The sequence below is a fragment of the Lipophrys pholis genome, assembly GCF_963383615.2.
Source record: "Lipophrys pholis genome assembly, chromosome: 3".
NCBI lineage: Eukaryota > Metazoa > Chordata > Actinopteri > Blenniiformes > Blenniidae > Lipophrys > Lipophrys pholis.
This window is the reverse complement of record NC_137627.1, coordinates 24993244-25017001: the sequence shown is the minus strand read 5'-3', so window position 1 is coordinate 25017001 and position 23758 is coordinate 24993244. Positions and strand designations below refer to the sequence as shown.

General features: G+C 45.6%; 2 protein-coding genes across 2 annotated transcripts; both read left to right on the top strand.

The window, feature by feature from the left end:
• Positions 1-599: 599 nt before the first annotated feature.
• Positions 600-10985, top strand: LOC308107692 (synaptosomal-associated protein 25). The gene is made up of 8 exons (XM_080460172.1): positions 600-695; positions 1698-1973; positions 4412-4453; positions 5859-5907; positions 6752-6863; positions 8055-8201; positions 8406-8550; positions 10132-10985. The coding sequence occupies exons 2-8, from the start codon at positions 1893-1895 to the stop codon at positions 10195-10197; spliced, it is 642 nt and encodes a 213-aa protein (XP_080316298.1). The 5' UTR covers positions 600-695; positions 1698-1892; the 3' UTR covers positions 10198-10985.
• Positions 10986-11482: 497 nt separating this feature from the next.
• On the top strand, positions 11483-22157 carry LOC308107781 (uncharacterized protein). The gene is made up of 7 exons (XM_080460271.1): positions 11483-11553; positions 16277-16493; positions 17656-17750; positions 17965-18121; positions 19244-19414; positions 20579-20626; positions 20938-22157. Exons 2-7 carry the CDS (start codon positions 16319-16321, stop codon positions 21669-21671), a joined length of 1380 nt encoding a protein of 459 aa, XP_080316397.1. The 5' UTR covers positions 11483-11553; positions 16277-16318; the 3' UTR covers positions 21672-22157.
• The last annotated feature ends 1601 nt before the right edge of the window (positions 22158-23758 follow it).

Below are 23758 nucleotides of genomic sequence, written 5' to 3'. Positions count from 1 at the left end.
TTGCATTTTCTTCTGGAAATACAAACCTCGAGTGTTGTTTTCTTTTTTGTGTTGTTTTCTCTGTGTGGACTTGTTAGTGTTTGTCTTGTTTTGTGCTTGTGTTTTTATCTTTGTTGGTTGGTTTGTTTGTCTTTGTTTTTATGTCTTGTTTGTGTTTTCTTATTTTGTTGTGTAGTTTGTTCTCGTGCTTGTTTTCTTTGTTTCTGTTTGTTTTATTTTTACAGCTTGTTGTTGGTCATTTTTCTTTTTTGTGTAGTTTGTGTTAGTGTTTGTTTTCTTTTGTTGTGTGTAGTTGGTTTTTTGTCTTCACACTGATGCACGGATCCAGATGCAGTCGTACTGTATGTTGGCCACCAGGGGGCTCACCTCTCTACACGACACTTCAAAGAAGAAAGGACGAAAACGTCCTGCTTTTATTTAAACATTAAAATTATCGTGCACGTGACAGAAAGCTTCTGTGTCGTTCTTTCAGGAATTCACTTTCACTTCTTTGCACTGATTGACAGTCTTTGCGTTTCAAACTGAGCTGTGTGTTTGGAGGCTGGGTGCGCTTGGTGCAGGAGAGGGGCGGTGCCGGACGAGAGGGGCGGTGCAGGAGCAGAGAGGAGATGCTGAGGAGGAACAACAGGTTGGAGCTGCACACTACGGATCATCTGAGGAGGAAGACCTGCAGAAAAACCTCAAACTGATGAAAGGTAAAGTCTCAGATTATTGATTCATTCTTAGTAATTATTAATCTTTCAACGTTTTTAATTTACTGACCAAAAATAACAGATATAAAGTGTTTCCTTTGTGGGGAAAAAATGACAGGAAGCTACAGAATCAGTGTGAAAGTTTTAAAGTAGTTTTATACGTCTACGACTACGTGAAGAGAAAGAGAAAGAATAAAATGACACTTTATTAGGAACTGTGTGTGTGTGTGTGTGTGTGTGTGTGTGTGTGTGTGTGTGTGTGTGTGTGTGTGTGTGTGTGTGTGTGTGTGTGTGTGTGTGTGTGTGTGTATATGAATGAGGACCCTCCCACCTGGACGTTGGCGGCCATGTTGAAGAGTCTCATGATCTAATTAGAGAGCCTGTAGTTCTGACAGCTGTCACGTTCCGTTGATGATCAGATTTGTTTTCTCCACAAAAATCTTTATTACAAAACTCATTGTTGTAATGTCACGGTGTCTCTTTCCACAGCAACGATCGAAACGACCAGGAGACGCGACACTCAGGAGGCAAACATTGTTGTTATCTACTGAGCACGTGCAGAAAAACTAGTTACAATGGTCATGGAAGCGTTTCTGTCGTCTCCAGGGAAACGGACCAAGCGTTTCTAGAAAGTGTCCTTTTCTTCCATTTACAAAACGGACCCCCAAAACCACTGCTGAAGTTGTGTGAGGAACCAAACCGCTCCTGGGGAGTTCAGATCCACGCGGGGAAGTGGAAGTGAGAAAATGTCTTGACATTTCCCCCCAAAAGACCAGAATGATGTGGATGAAAATGTCCAATCAAACGTCTGACAGGAGCTTGAAAGCGACGAACAGCCTGGAGATGTTTGAACGTCTCAGCTCGTGATGCTGAGGCGTCGTTTAGAGAGCAACTGGAAGTGATGAAGTGAAGATGTGAACGGATTCAGACTCTCTCTCTCTCTCTCTCTCTCTCTCTCTCTCTCTCTCTCTCTCTCTCTCTCTCTCTCTCTCTCTCTCTCTCTAGGTGTCAAAACTACCTGATCCTGCAAGATCCTGTCACCACCTGTATCTGACCACACACACACACACACACCCACACGCACGCACACACACACACACACACACACACACACACACACACACACACACACACACACACACACACACACACACACACACACACACACACACACACACACACACACACACACACACACACATGGCGAGCCCGCGGTCGGAGCCGCCCGTCCTGACGGAGCAGGAGGAGCTCCACAGGGCAGCCAATCGGGTGATCGATGAGGTGAGTCGTGGAGCAAGACGTGGTGGCTTCTTCCCGCTGAGCAGCATTTTCACTTTGAGTGTTTTGAAGAAAAGTTCAACCAACCGGCTCAAAAAGCTCCAACTTCTCCAGGAGCTCAGTGAAAGTCTCATGTGGCCTTTTACCTCCAGCCAAGCACTCGGGGTGTCGCCTGAAGTCCTCAATCTAAATCTTAGTTACATGTACTGAAAGTGTAAAACTGACCAAAATAACATTGTAATTCTCAATTTAATGCTTAAAAAAGTGCGAATTGGACTGAAACCCCCGCTGGGCGTTGTATCCTGATCCCACATGGTAACCAGCCTCCTGCAAACACATGTGGTTTTATCAGAGGAGTGACGCTTTCTGTAACTGTTATTAACTGGAAATAGCAGGAAGTGACCATATTTGGTTTCCTGCCCCATAAAAGCAAAACATTTCTCTAAACTTGAACCGTCTGCACACCGTGGCTGTTAGGCGCATTCACCCGGAACAGACAAGCTGACAGCAGGTCGGAGCCTCAGAGGACTCAGCTGTTTCACTCTGCTCCTCGGGGGACGGTTGTAATCCAACACTCTTTCACTTGACAACAGCGCCTCATTACTGCACGCTGGCCCTTTAAGAACACCTGGCTCACCTGGTCGCGATAGAGATGGCCGGTCGCCCACGGCAACAGTCTGCAGGGAAACATCGAGCATGGATGAGCACACACAGTTGTGTTTTTCTCATTTTTAGTAACCTTAACCTGAATCTGATTTCAAACTAATCCTAACTTTAATCTGACCTAATCCAAACCTTTGTCTGATTGAACCTAATCTTAACCTTAACCTGACTTTAACATAACTTCAAAATTACTTTGAAGCAATCCCAACCTTAATCTGGCTATTATCTAATCCCATCCTTTTTCTGGCTATTATCTAATTCTAACCTTATTCTGACGTTAATATAATCCTAACTTCAATATGACTTCAAAACAGATCTGATTTTAAATGAACCCTAACCTTAATCTGATTTTAACCTATAATCTTAATCATTTCATCTTCACTTGACCCTACTCGTAGTCTGACCTCTGACTTTAACCCACCTCTGCTCTTAATATAAGACAAGACAAGACAAGACAAGACAAGATATCCTTTATTTATCTCACATGTGGGGAAATTTGCAGTGGTACAACAGACAGGATAGTAAAAAAAAAAAAAGAAACACACATAGCAGAAACTAAAAAAACAGATAAAAATACAATATAATAAAATAGAAATAGATAAATATTAAATATTATGAAAACGGTGCATATAAGTGTGGACATGTACAGAATATGGGGGTGGATGTATTGCACATAATAAATACGTTTTTATCAATTAAATATGATCTCACTCTCAATCCTAGTCTTAACCTGGCCATGATAACCTCAATCCCCCCCCCCGACTATCAGGCTACTGCAGGTCAAAGCCATTTGTCACCTACTCAGCTGCTCGGTGGGGAAGCACCCCCCCCCCCCCCCCCCCCCCCACCCCCCGCCAACCGACCGCCCCCCGAGACTGCCGTGGTATTTACACACACACAGACGATTGCTCTCACACACTCAGTACAAAAAACAACAAATAATAATAAAAAAAAACAAAATAATAATAATAATAAAAACAGACCACACACTGAATAAACTTTGTTTATTTACTCATTACTTGATTTACTCATTTACATGCCTTATTTACTCATCTTCAGAATGTGGAAAAGAAGCACTTTTATGTTTTCCTGCAGGTTAAAGTCCATTTCTTTTGATTCATACTTATTTAATTGTTGGTGATGTGCAAACAACAGTGTCACGAAACCTTAAAAACAAACTGCAAACCAAATATTCAGGTTCATTCCCGTAGTCGTTCGTTCAGATGGATGTTCGTCAGATTTCTTCTTTTCGTGCTGTGACTCAGGGTTGCCAGGTCTGCAGATTTGGCTCCTTTTCAAATATAAAAAAGGAGAGAATTGTGGATTCTTCACATTGAACATCCGAACCCGATTCCTGCTGTTGGGCTGGTTTTTCTCTCAGAAATGGCAACCCCACTCTGAGCTCATCAGACCTGGCAACCCCGTTCTGAGCTCATCAGCCCTGGCAACCCCGTTCTGAGCTCATCAGACCTGGCAACCCCGCTCTGAACTCATCAGTTTCCTCAAAACTGCTTTTTATTTTCAGACTCTTTGTAGCATTTTTTTTTATCTTTGTTTGCACTTCAAATGTGTTCCTCGCATTATTTTCATTCTTGCAATTATTTTACATCAGCTTTAAAGCTGGATTGACTTTAATTGGTGCCATAGAAACAAAATGAAGTCAAAGTTTACTCGCTTTTTAAAATGTTCCTGTGATTTATTTCAACATCAATTTGAAATATATTCATTATATATAACAATTTAATGTGTGTTGAAGTGTGTATTTTTGTGTTTTTCAGTCCCTGGAGAGCACGCGGAGGATGATGCTCATGGTGGAGGAGGTACACACACACACACACACACACACACACACACACACACACACACACACACACACACACACACACACACACACACACACACACACACACACACACACACACACACACTTGTATTTTATATTGTGGATATTCTGCAGGGATCCTGCATTTTGGCCCCTAGTGGACAAGATAAAAGTTTTCAGATCATCATCATTATCCTCCTCCTCCTCATCATCATTGCTATCATCATCAATCATCATCATCATTATCTTCCTCATCATCATCATCATTGCTATCATCATCATCATCATCATCATCATCATCATCATCATCATCATCATCATCAATCATCATCATCTTCCTCATCATCATCATCATTGCTATCATCATCAATCATCATCATCATTATCATCATCATCATTGCTATCATCATCATCATTATCCTCCTCCTCCTCATCATTGCTATCATTATAAATCGTCATCATTATCCTCCTCCTCCTCATCATTGCTATCATTATAAATCGTCATCATCATCATCATTATCATTATCCTCCTCTTCATCATTGTCAATCATCCTCATCATCATGTGTCAGCCTCCTGTTTCCACTGCTATGAGAGAATGAGAATGAACCCTCACCTGAGGACTTTGAAGAAGATGGATGAGGGGAAGTGAGGATGTACTGACTGATGACAGAGGAAGCAGCTGCAGAGTCTTCTCATAGTTTAAACATGATTAGTGCTCACAGGAAGCAGGCTGCTCCAGGTCTCCCTTCACATTCACTTCATCTCTAGAAGAACCGCTTTGATACACAACCTGCAACACGTTCACCCCATAATGTCTCCTCTACACTGTGTGAGTCTTACACTGGAGTAACTAGTTACTTACTAGATTATTAGGTAGATGCTCTATAATCTGGATGTTAGAGGGGGAAGGTGCTCTATTATCTGGATGTTAGTGGGGGAAGATGCTCTATTATCTGGATGTCAGAGGAGGAAGATGCTCTATAATCTGGATGTTAGAGGAGGAAGATGTTCTATATTCTGGATGTTAGTGGGGGAAGATGCTCTATAATGGATGTTAGAGGAGGAAGATGCTCTATAATCTGGATGTTAGAGGAGGAAGATGTTCTATAATCTGGATGTTAGTGGAGGAAGATGCTCTATAAACTGGATGTTAGTGGGGGAAGATGCTCTATAATAGATGTTAGAGGAGGACGATGCTCTATAATAGAAGTTAGATGAGGACGATGTTCTATATTCTGGATGTTAGTGGAGGAAGATGCTCTATAATCTGGATGATAGAGAAGGGAGATGCTCTATAATCTGGATGTTAGAGGAGGAAGATGTTCTATATTCTGGATGTTAGTGGAGGAAGATGCTCTATAATCTGGAAGTTGTGTCTCACCCGTGTTGATTTCTCCTGCAGAGTAAAGACGTCGGGATCAGAACGGTGGTGATGTTAGACGAACAAGGAGGTAATCAGCTCTACTTCTTCACCGTTGATCTTTCCTCTGTTTCTCTTTTAATTTCTCGGTCAGGCTGTTTGATATCAGCAGGTTTGGATGGATGTTAGTTTCTGTTTCAACTTTTCAGCTCATGATCAGATGTTAAGAGATGTTAGAAACATTTTGTGGTCAATGTGACTCGTCGTCTCACGCCGTCCGGTCAATCAGATTAGTCCTCTGAAAGCTCGCTCTCGTGAACCCTGGAACCGTCGTCCTCACAGAGCAGCTGGAGCGCATCGAGGAGGGCATGGACTCCATCAACAGGGACATGAGGGAGGCGGAGAAGAACCTGACGGACATGGCGCAGTGCTGCGGCCTGTGCGTCTGGCCGTTTAGGAAGTAGGTCTGCTCTGTGAGGTCTGGTCTGGGTCCTCGGGTCGCCGCGGTGCCCAGTTCTATCCTGAGGACCCCACCCCCACCCCCACCCCATGCTGGGACTGAGCATCGACGGCACCAGAGAACACACTCGTTGCTCTCGCAGGAACACTCGTATGATTTGCAAGTTGTTGTTTTTTAAGTTGTAGGTTTCTTCAGTTGACCAGCAACAGTGTTTCTATTAGTTCATGTGTGCAGTTTTTCTTTTTTTTTTTCTGATTAAAAAGGTGGTGATTTGTTTTTATTTGTTTTTTGGGGGGATTTTGCTTTGCCTTCCTTCCTCCTCCTCTTCATCCCTCCATCCTCTTCCTCATCGTCCACGTTGACTCTTCCTCTCGACTTCCCTCGTCCCTGCTTCACCTCCAATGGTGTTGCTCTTTACCTCTTTTCTACACCTCTATCCTCCATCATCATCCTCCTCCTCCTCCTCCTGTCACAGAGCAGTTGGAGCGTATAGAGGAGGGCTTGGATCAGATCAACTCTGATATGAAGGAGGCAGAGAAAAACCTGACTGACCTCGGAAAATGCTGTGGCCTCTGCTCCTGTGATAAGTAGGTGGAGGTGTGTGTGTGTGTGTGCGTGTGTGTGTATGCGCGTGTGTGTGTGTGTGTATGCGCGTGTGTGTGTGTTGGATCAACAGTCAAAAACGTTTCTAAAACGTTCTGTAGTTTCTTTGAGTCTTGGTCGCCTGCTTGTTGCTTTGCTGCTTGAAAGACTTCTTGATCTCGCAGGAACGACTTGCTGTTGTTCAGTCACATGGACGGATCACAGAACAGACCAATGGGCACAGACTCAAGTTGAGGGTGTTCCCACTCCAGCGCCTTCATTTCAGCATGGACACAAGTTTCCATGAACAGACGACAAGGAGAGAGAAAAAGGATTTCAGAGAGAAATTAATACAACGCAGAAAACCTACAAGTTCTAAAGTTGACAAGCTGAGACCGGAGACAGACTGAGGCCCTGTTTGCACGTTTTCAAGTGAAAACGCAAAACTTTCATGGCGTTTTAGGTTTCCGTTTACACGACGGTGCTCAGAGCCACTGACAACACAACTTTTTCAAAAGGCTCTAACTCTGTCGCAACTTTCTGAAAACGGACTCCGTCTCCTTGTAGATGGCGGAAACACTCCTGCTGGTCACCACACTGTAGTGACTAGTAGTTCTGCACATGCTCAGTAGAGACAATAAGAACAATGTTTGCTCCGTGGTGTCATGACTCCCAGTCCATATTCTCCTGGGACTTGGTACTTTTATTTTGACAGTCACAGTAATAACAATCCAACTTAGTCGTCTGTCCACTACAATGTCCTTGTACGAACATTGTTAATGTTTAGAGTGGATTGTTCTCTGCTGCACGTGTGTGTGGTTCCATTACTAAAACAGACAGCAGCACTAACTAGTGGCCCAACATGGAAACTACATCGTTTTCAGTGTTTCTGTCATTTCAGTGTAAACGGACGTAGTTTTCAAAACGTTGACATGTACACAGGAAACTTTTCTGAAACGAAAACACAAACAGGATGAATTTTAACGTGAAACGTCGTGTAAACGAGGCCTGGAAGACTGATCTACAGGTCGGGTAGCGTCCAGGTCGGGTAGCAGTAGCTACTGGAGTGTGTGCTGCTTAGCTAGCACATCTGGAGCTCTCAGGGTTTGTGTCCAGGGCCTGTGCTGTCCTGTCCCGTCCGTGTTCTAACTGACTGTCCTGTAGCTGTGGACCGTCACCGGGTCTCCCTCTCGCAGGCTGAAGGCGTTCGAGAAGAGCGGCGCCTACAAAGCAGTTCGGGGCGGAGCCTCCAACCAGGATGGCGTCGTGTCCAATCAGCCGCCGTCGTCTCGAGTGGTGGACGAGCGAGAGCGGATGATCATGAGCGGAGGATACATACGGAGGTAAAGAGAGTTTGAAGTGTGTTATTGTCCGTATTGTTAACGTAGAGCAGGCAGCTGGGCGGGTGTGTTTGTTCTTCTTTACAACGCTCAGACACGTAATACTACAGCCGTCAGTCATACAGGCAGCTGCTCAAACACACACACACACACACACACACACGCTGCATGTTTTAGGTGTGTGTTTCATGTCTCTCTTCCTCTCAGGGTGACTAATGACGCCCGTGAGGATGATATGGAGGAGAACCTGGCTCATGTTGGCAGCATCATGGGGAATCTGAAGAGCATGGCGCTGGACATGCGCAACGAGATCGACTCGCAGAACGACCAGATCGAACGTATCGGGAGAACGGTACGGCCTCATGTGGAACCTCGGGCCGCCGCGGCTCAGTTGGTAGAACGAGCCTTTCTCTCTGTCTGGTTGGAATGACCTCCCATCGCTCCCTGTGCCGAAGTGTCCTTGGGCAAGGCACCGCACCCCGGTTTGATCCCGGTGGACGACGGCTGTTGTTACTGGTGTTATGACACGCTGTGAGGTTCATACATCGTTTGGCGAAGAGAAGCTTTTCCTGCTCACTTGAAAATGAAAGAAGTCGTCTCGGTTCTTTTATTCTACCTGTTTCTGGAGTCGACACACTCAGAGTCACTCTCAGGGCCCGTTTACACGGCAACCATTTCAAGTGAAAACGCAAAGATTTCGTAGCGTTTGGAGTGACTGTTTACATGACAACAGTGCTCAGAGTCACTGCAAGCGCAGCTTTTTCAGAAACAACGTGGAACGTTTTGAAAACCCTTGGGGGTGCGTCGCCGTGGAAACCAGTGCTCCCCCACCTCTTTTGCACTGCCGATCGGTTTTACGCAACCGAATGTTTCCAGGACGGTGAATGAAAGATCCTAAACTAAGTATGAAATAAAAACTGATGGAGTTGAGCGCTGGAAAGAGGCGCTGGTTAAAGTGAAGCACTTAATAAAACTTCAATGCAGACAAACATAAATTTTAATGTACATTTCCAAAATAAATGTTTTTAGTCTACCCCGGCTAGCTCAGTTGGTAGAGCATGAGACTCACAATCTCAGGGTAGTAGGTTCGTGTCCCACGCCGGGCGCCACCTTCCCGTGGGCTCACCACCTGCAGGAAGGTTCTTAAATGGTGCATTGTGATCTGGGTGACGGTGCTCAGACTGTCACCCCCGTGACCCGGAAACGGATAAGCGGAAGAAAATGAAGAAAATGAATGAATGAATGTTTTTATTCTCCCTTTGTGGCCCCATACCAAATGACCCACGGACCAGTACCGGTCCACTGCCCGGTGGTTGGGGAGCTCTTGTGTAAACAGACGTTCGGGTTCCGTCTCCGTGTGAACGACTGCTACCGCACATGGTCACCACGGCTGTAGTTTCCATTAGTTGTGCACATGCTCAGTAGAGCCAATCAGAACAATGTTTCCTCCGAGGTGTCATGACTCCCAGTCCATATTCTCCTGGACTTGGTCGTTTTATTTTGACAGTCACCGTAATAACAATCCAACTTGGTCGTCTGTCCACTAGATTGTTTGCATTCTCTCGTTGTTTATGTTTAGAGCGGACTGTTCTCTGCTGCATGTGTGTGTGGTTTCATTACGAAATTGACAAACAGCACCAATTCATCTAACTACATTGTTTTCAGTGTTTCTGCCATTTCTGGGTGAATGGTCACCATTTTTAAAAATGTTGTTGCGTGAACTCGAAACTGTTCCGAAATGAAAACGCAAAACCGATGCGTTTTCATTTGAAACATTGTGTAAATGTAAATGTAGAAAAGACTGTGAGCTTCAGTATTACACGTCGGCATAAACGTATCAACGCCAAAATGAAGTATGTGAGCGTTGATTCAGGGGTCGACGTCAGAGCCTCTTTTAACAAACTGCCCCTTGAACATTTCTCTTCTCTCGCAGGTGATTCTCAACGAGTCCCGTATCGATGCCGCCAACCAGAAAGCCAACAACCTCATGAAACGATAGGACACCTCCTCCTCTCCACTGCCAAACTCTGCTTTTCTGTACAAATGAAATGTGAGCATTTCTGTGATTCTTCCGTAGTTATTAGTGTATGACTTTGTTTTAAAGGCCTAGTTGTAACGTACGGCTGGTTTGAGCACCAGTCGTTACCCTCAGCGCTCCACTGCTTCCCGCTGCTCCGGCGGCGCCCAGCGTCCTGCCTCAGCAGGGATTACAGTAATTGGAAGTTTTAATGATCCCTGTGGGGGAAGCAGGTCACTGCAGGCGCACCGCCGCCGAACGGTGAATAAGAGCGATTCCCGGAGCTGCCGAGTGTCACAGGTGACACAAGAAGAAGTAAATGTGTCCACATTGAAAAAAAAACAAGAGAAGAAAAAAACCAGCAGAAATGTGAAGATGATCTCACAGGCCTCCTCAGCCTCTTTCTGCACTCCAGCATGTTGGTGGAAAGGCGTGCGTGATGGCGCCCTCTGCAGGACGTCTAGAGTACTGTCCTCAAGAAGGAAACACGCATTTACTCCCAGAGAAGAGTCTCTGGCGACCCCAAGCGGACAAACACGGAGCCTGTTTCTGCAAGCCTCTCCATCTTCTCTCTTCCTCATGTTTCATATAAAATGGAGGTGAAACTACGCGTCTCTGCTGTTGTTTTCATGATCTAAAGCTGCTCTTTTCTTCTAAACCTGATTATCTAAAGATTATTCCACCGATGTCAGAACCTCTACTGAATTTATTGTGAATTATTTAGAACCTTTTGTCGTGTTTGTTATTCAACAAATTAAATGAATGACATTATGGCGTGTTTCCTGAGCTGCTTCATACCTGTCGGGGTTTTACACGTCACTACTGAACGCAGGCGGTCAGACTCAAGAGATTCGTTGACGAGTGATGTCGGAAATTTAATTTTAATTTTTTCCGCGATTATGAGAAATGCGCTGACGTAGGCGTGATGACCTCTGGTGACCTGACGGGCCTTCGGCCCGATGACAAAACATCACTGTTTATGTGTTGATGTAGTAAAATATGAGCTTTTTGGGATTAAATGCGTCCACAAAGACAAGTTTGACCAATTAACTTGGTTTGTTGGTACCAATTCTCATTGTTTTGAATAAACTTTACTAAAAGTGATGATATTCGGTGCATTTTGCTGGACACTGGGCAACTCGGCGCACCGTGGCGGTGGGGCGGAAGGGGGCGCGCAGCCTGGCTGCAAATGTTTGCGCGTTCAAGCAGTATAAAAAAAAAAAAAAATAGAAAACCCGGAGTCTGCGCACTGCGTCTTTTTCTCGTCACTCCGAAATTTCGGGAGAGCCGCGGAGGAAGGAGGGGAGCGCAGCGCAGCGCCATTTTTTTTAAAAATTCGTGAGTATTTTTCACCCATCAAACGGGATCGTTCGTGCACCGCGCGTGGCAGTGAAACCCCGCAATGAACACCGCGCGCGCTGGCTGTGCGTAAAACACGCGTGCAACAAGACGCACCGCGGAGGGAGAAACGAGCGCGGCGGCCGGTGCTAGCAGACGTTTCGTCCTCTGGCTCTGAACAGATACGCCGTTACCGCATAGAAACTATATCCAGCTTCGAGCGCGCGCGTTAAACGTACGCAGAAAAGCGCGAACGGCGGCCGGCTCGGTTTCTTCCGGTCAGTTTCTGCCCCCGTCGTTTCAGATGTTTGTATTTTAACGCCGCGGCGCTCCACAGCTCGCGGAGGTAGATGGCGGATTCTGCGGGCAGAGCCGCGCGTGAAGCAGGCAGGCAGGCACGAGCCCAACAAAGAGAGGAGGAGGACGCAGCTGATTGGCTCAGGCCGACCACGTGGTCACGGCGGAGGCACTGATTCCAAACGTCATCAAGAACGAACTTTAATAGTCTTTAATTTATTTAGGAGCTAACATATTACGACTTTGTCTTATTTTTCATTTCATTTATTTTTTTAAGCAAATTGAATTACAAATTATTTTGTCAACAAGATTTATGGAAGACTTCATTCAGCTTGGAACATTTAAAGATTAAAAATAACAATATTATTTATTTGTAAACGTACTCTACATTTAAACAATCTCAAAGATAAAAAAAAACTATAAAAAAGGTAAGTAAAAGATTGTCAGCAGCATAGATTATATTAGAATAGAATAGTCCTTGATTGTCACTCTGTCGCAATGTTAAAACACTGAGCAGCAGTGAAATGTTGTGACAGCAACCTCAGTGACAGCAGTAAAAAACACACAAAGGTAGAAAATACAATACAGCAGAGTTAAAATTTAAATATTAAAATATTTAATTCTATTATATTATTTAAACAAGTATTAATAAAGAGAGTATAGCAGCTGTGCAAATTGTTCAGTTCAAAATTATTGTGCAGTTTGTGTGGAGAGGGGGGGAGTTCAGTCCGGGGTTGAATGAGGTGTTGGTTTGGTGGGGAGGGGGTGGCTCTCACAGCCTGCGTGTAAAAGCTATGCCGGACGCGGTTTGTTTTGCACTTTAATGACCAGTATCTTTTCCCGAAGGGGAGAGGGGAGAACAGGGGGTGTTCCGGGTGGGTGGGGTCATTGGAGATGGACGTGGCCTTCTTCTAGAGTCGGCTGCTCTAAATGTCTTTAAGGAGAAGTAACCTGGACCCAATAATTCTCTCAACCGCCCCCACAACCCGCTGTAGGTTCCTCGGGTTCTCTGCAATGCAGCAGGTGAACCACACCGTGCAGCAGTAGGTCAGGAGGCTTTGATGGTGCTGCTGTAAAAGATCACCAGTTGAGGGAGGTGAGCCTGCTTTAGCTTCCTGAGGAAGTAAAGTCTCTGTTGTGCTTTCCCCACCTGGTGGGAGATGTTGTCAGGCCAGGTAAGGTGAGCACAGATGTGCACACCAAGGCTTGAAGCTCTCGACCCTCTACCTCCTCTCCATTGATGCAGAGGGCAGAGTGCTCCGTGTGTGTGGATCTACAGAAATCAACAACTAGTTCCTTGGTCTTGCTGGTGTTCAGGTCCAGGTTGTTGTTGAGACACCATCCTGCCAAGTGCTGGTCCTCCTCCCTCTCGGTGACTCCTTATTTTCTGTTAATCAGTCCTACAATGGTGATGTCGACAGTGAACGTGACGATGGTGTTGGTGGTGCGGATGGGGGTGTAGTCGTGGGTGAAGAGGAAGTGGAGGAGGGGGCTGAGGACACCCCCCCGGGGTGTTCCTGTGTTCAGGATGAGAGTGGAAGATGTGCGGCCTCCCATCCTGATGTTCGGGGGTCTGTTGCTAAGGCAGTCCACGATCCGTGCAAACAGTGAGCTGCCCAGGCCTTGGTCCTGGTTCTGGTCCTGGTCCTGGTCATGGTTCTGGTCCTGGTCCTGGTCCTGGTCGCTCAGTTTTATGGTCAGTTTCTGTGGTATGACCGTATTAAAGGCCGAGCTGTAGTCTACAAACAGCATCCTTACGTATGTGTTCTTGTGGTCCAGGTGAGTGAGGGCTGTATGTAGGGCCGTGATCACAGCGCCCTCTGTTGACCTGTTTGCTCAGTAATCAAACTGGCGTTGGTCCAGGTCATCAGGGACGGACGAACTGATGAGACTGATGATGAGTCTCTCTAAGCATTTTGCTGCGATGGGGGTCAGAGCGGCCAGGTGGAAGTCGCAGGGTGGCCCTCACCTGGTGCTGGTGCAGCTGGATGGGGGCGTCGGCCTCTGGTGATGCAGACTGAGTCTTGGTCTCTTGTCACACACTCAGCGCAGAAGGTGATGTAGTCCAGCACAGCTGATGTGTGTCCATCCAGGTCTGTCCCCTCAGCAAAAACACTCCAGTCTGTGACGTGGAAGCGGTCCTGCGGGGCTCAGGTGGCTTCCTCAGTCCAGACTGTCTTTGTGGCTGGTTTTTTGGAGCCTGTATATGTATACGGCTGTGATCACTACTGATGTATACTGCCTGCACAAATAGATCGGTCTGCATTGCAACATCATGTATTCAATGTCCGCTGAGCAGTGAGTGTCTTTAACACACAGTCCCCCTCCTCTGCTCTTGCTGCAATCCGTTTTCCTGTTGGTCTGATTAGATTGTACTTTAGTCATCCCACAACACTTGTTATAGCAGTGGAGAATTAAAGAAGCAAAAATATACCATATAAAAAGATGAATACTCTACTATGAAACATGTCAATAATATTCAATAAACCAGTGGAGGAAGGTGTGCAAAACAAAGATGTGCAAAAGATATTTTAAAGCAGCAGACATGGAACTGGAAATATTTGACAGTCGAGTTATATCAAGACAAAAGAAATTAAAAAAACAATAAATAAAAAAATAGAAATGGGAAAAAAGTGCTTTTTTTTAAAATGTAGCAGCGATTACTTGTGAAAGATGAAAAAAATGATGAAGTGAAAAATATTCGAAATTTCTCTTTTAATGCAATTAACTTGTATTCATATAGCACCGAGTACAACACAGTCTTTTTAAGTAACTTTTACAGAAGAAAAAACAACATTTCAACATGGGGAGGGAAGAAAAACTGCCTTTGAGCAGGAAGAAACCTGCAGAACCAGACCCAGAGGGGGAGACTGTCTTATTGACTCATTTTAAAACAAAAACATCAGTTATCCTCATGTTGGACGTGTTCCATATTGAGTTGACACAGTAAAAGTTGTTTTTCTAACAGTAATCTGCATTATATCCAATCCTGCATTGTTTAAAAGCGTTTTTGGATTGAATAAAAAAAAAAGAGAAAAGCTCCGTGATTGAAGCGGTTTTTCTCATAAAGAGGAGCTATTAGTAGTGTGTTTAATTAATTGGATTCCACCAATACAACAAGAAAATAAAAAATGATTAATATTGGGGAAAATTACTAAAATATGACAAGTTAATCTGAGATAATAGATAATAAACTGAGTTGCTAAAGTTAAATCCAGCTACTTGTCAGTGAAATGCGAATGTCCTTGATTGTGAAATGTCTCTGGACGCCTCGTCCGAGTTTCAGCAGAAGACGACGACGACAAACCCGGACAATCCAAATTGAATGATGGTAAATCTGGAGGCGGTGCGGAGCTGCGCTCAGCCACAGTGTGTTCTGCTGTCGGCTTGAGGCGCGTCGTGGAAATCCGTCACAACGTCCACCGACCTGCCCTGTCGTTAGGAACTGTTACTGGCTCTATTGGGAATGATCAAATGTGTTGCTGCCACCAGGTGGTGAACACGAGGATCTACAAGGCAGAAAGTGTTTCTTTTTTAGAAATGAAACGAATTCAAACATAATAATGAAAAAACAAACTCTTCCATCTGCTTCTTTCAGAAATGTATTTATATATTCATTTTTTTGCCTTATTTATAATAAAAAGATAAATAAAAATGATAATAATGAAGTAAAGTGATGGAATATGAAAGTGTTAAAGTTAAAAAATGGACCTGCCAGCCTGAAAATTGAAATATGTAATAAAATTAATATGAAGAGGAAATTGCTTTTAAGTCCAGGGTGTCTAATATAAGGCCCGTCGGCCAAAACCGGCCCACACGAGGCGTCAATCTGGACAAACCACCAAGAAAATGATTTTGTTTGTGCGTGTGTGACAATTTTAAAAAGTAGCGGACACAATATGACGCTGAGAAATCGGTGACCCTGCCATGAGGTGTCTGTCAGGGGGCTTTTGTAAAAACACCCAGAATGCAACAGCTACAGGAGATGCTTTCTGGACATTTCACTGTGTTTTTGCAGCAGAAGGTTTCATTAAAATTGGCTTCATGGACTAAAAATTGGAGTCATTTTCAGACGCATTTGTAAAAACATAGCCATTTCCATCACGTATACCCCACTCTGCACCACAACAAAGAAAAAGTTTACATTTAAAGGTTTTTATGCCGCTGTTTTACTGATTTGGTCCACTCAAGATGAAAATGATGCGTTTTGTTTTGAAAAGTTGCCATGGAAACTGGGTCTTATTGTACTTTGATGGGAAATATGAGCAGACTATCCTGTGTGAACATATCATCATTTGATTATTTTATTAGAATGTCCCAGAGAAATGTTTGTTCTCAGCTCACAATGCAGAAGCAGCCTAAGAGGCTGAGTCATGTTTGACTCTTCGTCCCGGTCATCGTTCCTCCTCTGCGTTCTCCCCCTCAGAGTGTCATCGTGCCCCCGCCGCCCCTGACTGTCCGGTCCGCCATGGAGGGCAGAGTTCGGAACAAAGTGAAGTGGTTTGACGATGACGAGGAGTTCCGGGTGGGAGGAGCAGGAGGAGGAGCAGGGAAAGGAGGCCTGAGGGCCAAACCGAGGTTCAGCTTCTCCGAGGTGAAGATGCTGCTGGAGTCAGTGATGAGGAACAGATACATCATCCTCAGTGAGTACCGACAACGACTCTCTCCGTGTAAAACAAAGTATTTCCTCCTCGACTCAAGCTCGCCCCCTCCTGGTTAGACTAAAATGCTTATGGAGGTTTAAACTTAATACCTACATTTAAAGATATTCTGATAAACCCCCCCCCCCCCCGAAACAACCATCTAAACTTCAGATGCTCCCATTTCTTCTGTTGCTTGAAGCCTTTAAAAACCAGTCGAGGCAGTTTGAGTGTCAGGCACAGGGAAAGACCCACGCGAGAAAAGATAATCACATGAACTCGATGATTAAACTAGTAAACATGCTAATAGTTTTTATTGCTCATTTTTCATGGTAGGTGTGTAGCCTGTTGCCTGTAGCAACTAGCACGGAGCCTGTAGTAACTAGCATGTAGCACTAAACCAGTAGCATGTAGCCTGTAGCAACTAGCATGTAGCCTGTAGGATGCTGCCTGTAGCATGCAACAAGTAGCATGTAGACTGTGGCATGTATCCTGTAGTCTGTAGCATGTAGCACTCGGCTTGTAGCATGTAGCCTGTAGCATGCAGCACTCGGCTTGTAGCATGTAGCAACTAGCATGTAGCCTGTAACATTTATCCTGGAGCATGCAAAGAATAGCATGCTGCATGTAGTGTGCTGCATCTAACACTCAGCATGTAGCCTGAAGCAACTTGCATGTAGCCGTGAGCATGCAGCAAGTTGCCTGTAGCATGTACCATGTAGCCAGTAGCTGCAGCCTGTAGCATGTACCATGTAGCCAGTAGCAGGCAGCCTGTAGCATGTACCATGTAGCCAGTAGCTGTAGCATGTAGCCAGTGGCAGGTAGCCTGTAGCATGTACCATGTACCATGTAGCCAGTAGCAGGCAGCCTGTAGCATGTACCATGTAGCCAGTAGCAGATAGCCTGTAGCATGTAGTTAGTCGCTTTCCTGCATGTAGCCAGTAGCATGTAGTCTAAATAGTTGTAGTAGTTTTTTCTCTCATGGCTCGAGGTGTCCAATCAAAGAGGATTTCTCACCGTTGGTGTTTTGAATCCATAGCAGTCAGGTCTTACTTCGTTTTGTTTCAGCCTGAAAACTGATTCAGCGTTGTCTTCGGATTTAGTACATTGATGTACTTTGGTTATTCATTAAATCCAGCTGTGGTGTGTGTTCTTCACTCTGCAGGGAAGTTTAACCAAGGCGTGTCGGCTGAGGCCAAGAAAAAGACCTGGGCTGAGATCACGTGTCAGATCAACGCTCTGGGAGAGAATCACCGCGAGGTCTGTGGCTGTGATGATTCCAGTGTTAATACTCACTGTGTACTTCAAACATGACTTCATAGGTCTGTAGCTGGACTGTCAGACTGCTGCGGTGAGTCCCTGGTCCCGGTCGTCCGATCGGTATCCAGGACCCTGACAGAGCGTCAGATCTGGTTCCTGATGCTGGTGTCTGTTGGTGGATCCTGATCCTTAAAGAGGTTTTTCTTTCCTACAGGTGCGTCAGATCATGAAGAAATGGGCGGACCTGAAGTGTGACGGAAAGCGTCGCATCGCCGCCCTGCGAGGCCCAAACGGCAGCCACATCCGCAAGAAGACGCTGGGCCCGGTGGAGAAGATGGTCCACAAGATCCTGATGATGAGTCCTCAAGGAGGTGAGGACCCGGCGGGACGACCGGAATGATTGAAAAAAACATTTCTATTTCTGGTGTTTAAAAACAGGACGAGCTGAATTAGTTTGGCCACTGATGGATTTCAGCTCCGACAATGTTTTTCAAGTGAAAATGCAGAACTTCTGTAGCGTTTTGTGCGTCTATTTACACCACTGACAATGCAACTTTTTGAAAATGCTCCGTCTCAGTGGAAACGGGGCGAAACAACATTTTGAAATGCTGCTCCTGGTCCTGGTCACCACATTGGTAGTAACTAGTAGTTGTGCACATGCTCAGTAGCTGGACAATCAAAACTAGAACGTACACGTACCTTTGCCAATGCCACATTTGTCACCATGGAAACCAATGGATTACAAGGTTATTTGTTCCTCCACACCGACTCCTTCCATCTTTTGTCGTGGTCGTTGAATTTCTTCATATTATCACTGACACAGATCTCCATACATTTAACTGTTTGCATGTGACCCACCCCCTGACCTTTGACCCCCAACCGCTAACCTGGGTAATGACTTCCCTGAGTCATGTGGCATGTCACAGGATAGGAAAGTAAAACAGAACATTTTGCTGTTAGTTTGACATCAATTTGATTAAAACTGACCGTGTTAAGATGAAAGTAATTTTCTGACCTTTTCGTGACCTCGGCCTTGACCTATGACCCAATCGGCTTCTATATTTAATGTGACCTTCCTCCATGAGGTGCCTTTACCATCCACTTTGTAAGGGACATTTTTTCACATTTATTTGGAACCGTATATCCCAAAATCAAATCGATTGGCCCTTGGATGATGACAAATCATCCCTGGATGTTTGTGTTCTCCCGTTGTTAAGGTTTAGAGCTGAAAGTCCTCTGCTGCATGGGCGTGTGGTTTCATTACAAAAACAAGCAACAGCACCCAGCAGTGGCCCAACATGCGAACTACATTGTTTTCAGTGTTTCTGCCATTTCCGTGGAAACAGGCATTCTTTTTTTCACTTGAAATCATTGTCATGTCACAGGAAGGGCAGAACAATATTTCTAAAACTTCCTTTTAAACTTGTAACATGTCAAAAATGTTGTCAACGGCGTCGCAGCAGAACAAAAGTCAGCGTTGTTTCTGGTCTCAGACGGCGACAGTGATCTGGACTTCGGTGACGACGACGTCCCGAAGCATCGCAAGAGGAACGTCTCTGCCAATCCATCATCGTTCTCCTACCTCAGCCTGACGGAGAACCTGAACACCGCACAAGTCTCCGCCCTGGACTTCTCCCCCATGTCCTCACCGGAGAAAGACCCCAGTAAGTTCATCCTGCAGAGACCTCTCCTCACCCCCTCACCTGGGTGCAGATCCATATGCTGTGTTTAGTTTTCATCTGATGCTTTCAAACAAGTCTGATCGTAAATATCTGAAATTTGAGGTATAACAAAGCTACATTATCATCTATCTATCATTTTCACCATTTGATGGGTTATTTAATGTGGCTCCACCAGATGTTTTTCAGTTGCAGGGTCTTTTCTACTGGTGGCTTCCTGTTAATATCCCGAGACTCCTTTTGTGTTCAGTAACAGACTATAAGATGTGACGCATCCTGCTGGAGTCTCTGTATTGACTGGTTCCTCCAAGCAGAGCGAGCTAAAGTTGAATGTTTAAAATGTCCAACAACTCTTCGTCCCACTGCCACAGCATCAGTCAAAGTCCTCTTGGACAAAAGAAACATTGCTAACAATGAGCTGGAGCACGTAGCTTGTAGAAAGTAGCCTGTAGCGTGTAGCCTGTAGCCTATAGCATGTAGGATGTAGCCTGTGGCATGTAGCCTGTAGCATGTAGGATGTAGCCTGCAGCATGTAGCCTGCACCATGTACCCTGCAGCATGTAGCCTGCAGCTTGAAGCATGTAGCATATAGCCTACAGCATGTAGTATGTAGCATGTAACATATAGCCTACAGCATGTAGTCTGCAGCATATAGTATATAGTATGTAGCCTGCAACATGTAGCCTGTAGAATGCAGCATGTAGCATATAGCCTACAGCATGTAGCCTGCAGCATGTAGTATGTAGCATATAGCCTGCAGCATGTAGTATGTAGCATATAGTCTACAGCATGTAGCCTGCAGCATATAGTATGTAGCCTGCAACATTAAGCATGTAGCATGCAGCCTGTAGCATGTAGCCTGTAGCCTGTAGCATGTAGCCTGTAGCATGCAGCCTGTAGCATGTACCCTGTAGCATGTCACTTGCATTCTGTAGCATGCAGCATGTCTCAGCACAGGTTGAAACTGTCCTGGATCCTCTGAACAGTTCATCAGTTGAACACTGCAGGTCCAGATGTCACTTCAGGTTTTGATCGTAGTCTGTAGCCTCTCGTACGGCTTTGTGACGTTGTGTTGTGGGCGTCTGCAGTCTTTTTGAGGTTTTCTCTGAGGTTTTGGTGTCACAGCATGCTCCTCTCTCCGTCTCACAGGTGAAGCTTTCCATTCCTCTCCTGAATTTGAGATGGGTGATGACGGAGGTAAGAAGCTGCTTCATCCCATGTTTCATCAGACGTTTGACTCCAGATGGATCAGATCATTACTGTCGACTGACTCGGTTTAACTCAAGCGATTTGAAAGGAATCGGACAACGAACTAGATTTAAAATGTTTTGCATACATTTGAGTACATATAGTGTCAAATATCATTGGAAACTTCCCGATATGTTGAAGAAAAGAAATAGTTGTTGTGCAAACGGGGCGTGAGAACCTGGACTGGGATCTGCTGGTGTAATTTGACACCTCAGCATGAGTCCTGACGGGAACCTGACATTGCATTTTTGCCTCCTCAGATTACAACGCGGACTTTGACGACAACGACGACTCTCTCTTCTCCTCGTCTGTCCCACCGCCGTCCTCCACCTCACTGGACCCGCTCCCGGAGGGCGCCCTCGAGAGGGTTAAACCCCTCCACACCTACTCCCGGAACAGCCAGACCCAGAACTCGTCCAAGCCTGCTGAGGCCTCGTCCTCCTCTGCTCCTCCTCCTCCTGCTGCTGCTGCTGCTGCGCCTCCTCTACAGTCCCCCCTCCCTCCTCCTCCACCGTCCCCCCCGCCTGTCAGTGATGCAGCCGCCTCCTCGTCCTCCACCTTCCCCCCTCCTGTGACCCTCACCTCCTCCTCTCCTGCCCCCTCCTCCAGCTTTGCACAGCCTCCTCCTGCCCCTTCCTCCTCCTCCGCCTCCTCCCCCACGTCTCCCCCGGCTCTGGCCCCCAGCCCGGCGGGCGCCCTGCCGCCGGCACCGTCATCGCAGCGCGTGGCCCAGATGGCGAGCCAGAGCCTGCAGCAGCAGCGCGCCGGCCGCATGCTACTGGCGTCGGTGTCGCAGTCGCTGGAGCTGCTGGCGCAGTCGGTGCAGCTGCTGGTGGAGAGCCAGCAGGAGTTCGTGCAGGAGTCGCTGCTGCTGCAGAGGGAGACGGTGGACATCCTGAGGGACTTCTCCACCACCGCGCTCACCATGCTGCGGGACAAAGGCGGCTCCGGCCCGCTGGCGGCTCGCCACCATCACCCCGCCTCACACTTCTGAAGCTCAGGCCGCCGACTCAACCAGAACTGCAGGTCAAAGACTTCAAAATGTATCATCGTGGAAAAAAGACTGAAATAAGTGTTGGTTCCCATCAGGCTTTCCTCTGACTACCAGGAACCCAAACTGTCGACTCACTAACGGGAAAAGACTCGCGACAGTTTTCCGAAGTCAGGAACTACTGCGACATGCAGCGACTGTCTTTGGGTTTTTCACGTGTGTCCTGAACTACAAACCAACATTCGCCTGCGGAGCAGAGCCTCCCGGCCTTCTTCTTCATGCTGTGAGAACCGTTGAACCGAACCAACACCGGTCCCGAACCCCTGAACCGACACCAGCTCCCAAACGTGCCGGTTCAAATGAGAATGAAGTAATTTACTGTAATGCGCCCGTGTTTTTAAAGAAATGTCTTGATTTCGACGGTCACATAGTTTGTCTCAGAACTTCAATAAATCAGTGCTGCAAGTTTGTCAAGCTGCTATTACAGCCAAATCTGAGGGATTAATCGGGTCTTCATCTCCGTCGCTATGAACGCTTGGCCGCCACAAGCCAGTTCTCCCTGTGGTCACTTTTCTGACACCTCCTGCTTAAAACCCAGAAAGTCAGAAGGATCGTGAGGCCCCGCCTTCACGGTCTGTATTCATACTGAAAATCAGTATCAAATGAGATTTTCCCCTTTTGAAAGACCTCCAAATATTGAAAATTGAGAAAATGCTGGATTTTGATAAAAAAAATTTATAGTAAGACTTCCAATTGATGAAAATCAAGCAAATGATAGAACAAATTATGGCAAAAGACCTCTAAATGGTGAAAATTATGGATTTCAATAAAACATGATGGTAAGGTTATAGTATCCATCTTCTAGCCCGCTTAGTCAGTTCATGGTCGCGGAGTGCTGGAGCCGATCCCAGCCTACTGTGGGCGAGGGCAGGGTGCAGCCTGGCAGGTCGCCAATCAGGCTATAGTAAAATCTCCAAATTGTGAAATTTGAGAAAATGGTGAATTTCAACAGAAAATTAGGGCTGCAGGCAGCCTTGAATGGTCCTCACTACTTGCAGGACTCCGACCGAGACTCTCAGTCATGCACTTCCTGTTCCATGGCGTGCTTGGCCATAGCTACGCCTTCAAATGGAGCGACAAGTAAGAGTAATCGTATGGTTGTGATGAAGGCCGGACTCTGATGCAATGTGTCGAGTTTGATGCCGATCAAGACATGTTAAGGCCTTTTACACTGCACATCCTGTTTCGTGGCAAAACGTCAACCTTTGGCCATGCCCTCAGATATTTTGCAAGGATTTAAGTAAGGTCTGGGAACCAAGCCCTTCTCTATCACCACGCCAATTTTCAGGTGAATCGGAATTATCCCCAAGGAATACTTCATTCTACAAAATTCCATTTGGTCCAAAATTGGTGAAAATCCAAAATATGTTTACAAATAGTGGAATTCGTGCTGAGTTTTCAGTATGTGTCTAAGAAAGGTTTTTGTGACTCTTCGCTGGGCCTGATGAGTGAAAAGTGTTGCAAAAAGTTATGTACGTACGTTTAGGCTCTCAAAACATTGGAACATTGGAAAAATAATAAACCCTTCCAGTGCTTGGACCCTGATAAAGTACCAGTGAAGTTGCTGCTGCCCCCACCCCAGCACTTTTTTCTGGACTTGCGGATGTGAGACATGGCTGGGGTTTATATATAATTCTTTAGCATTGTCATGGTCATTATTATTAATATTATTATTAAGGTACGATTTAAAAGCAAAACTCTATCAAAGTACCTATAGTGGTTGAAAAGTATCACTAAATATCATTAAAAGTAAAAAAATTTAAAAGTTACCAGTAATTGTGAACGATTATAAATCAATTACCATTAAAAGTACCAATAAAGTACCAACGTTTGACTTCCTGATAACGTACATAACATCTTTTGCTCAAGTGCGACGTTTTGGTTTTTAGAAGGTTTGAATGAAAACACAGTGAAAGGTCCAAAGGAACAAAACCAGGACTGACAAAGACGCCGAGAGCTCCAAGAACACGACAAACGTGTGTCTTCGAACCGGGATGTCCAGCTTGTTTTGAAATATTTGGTTTTTAAAT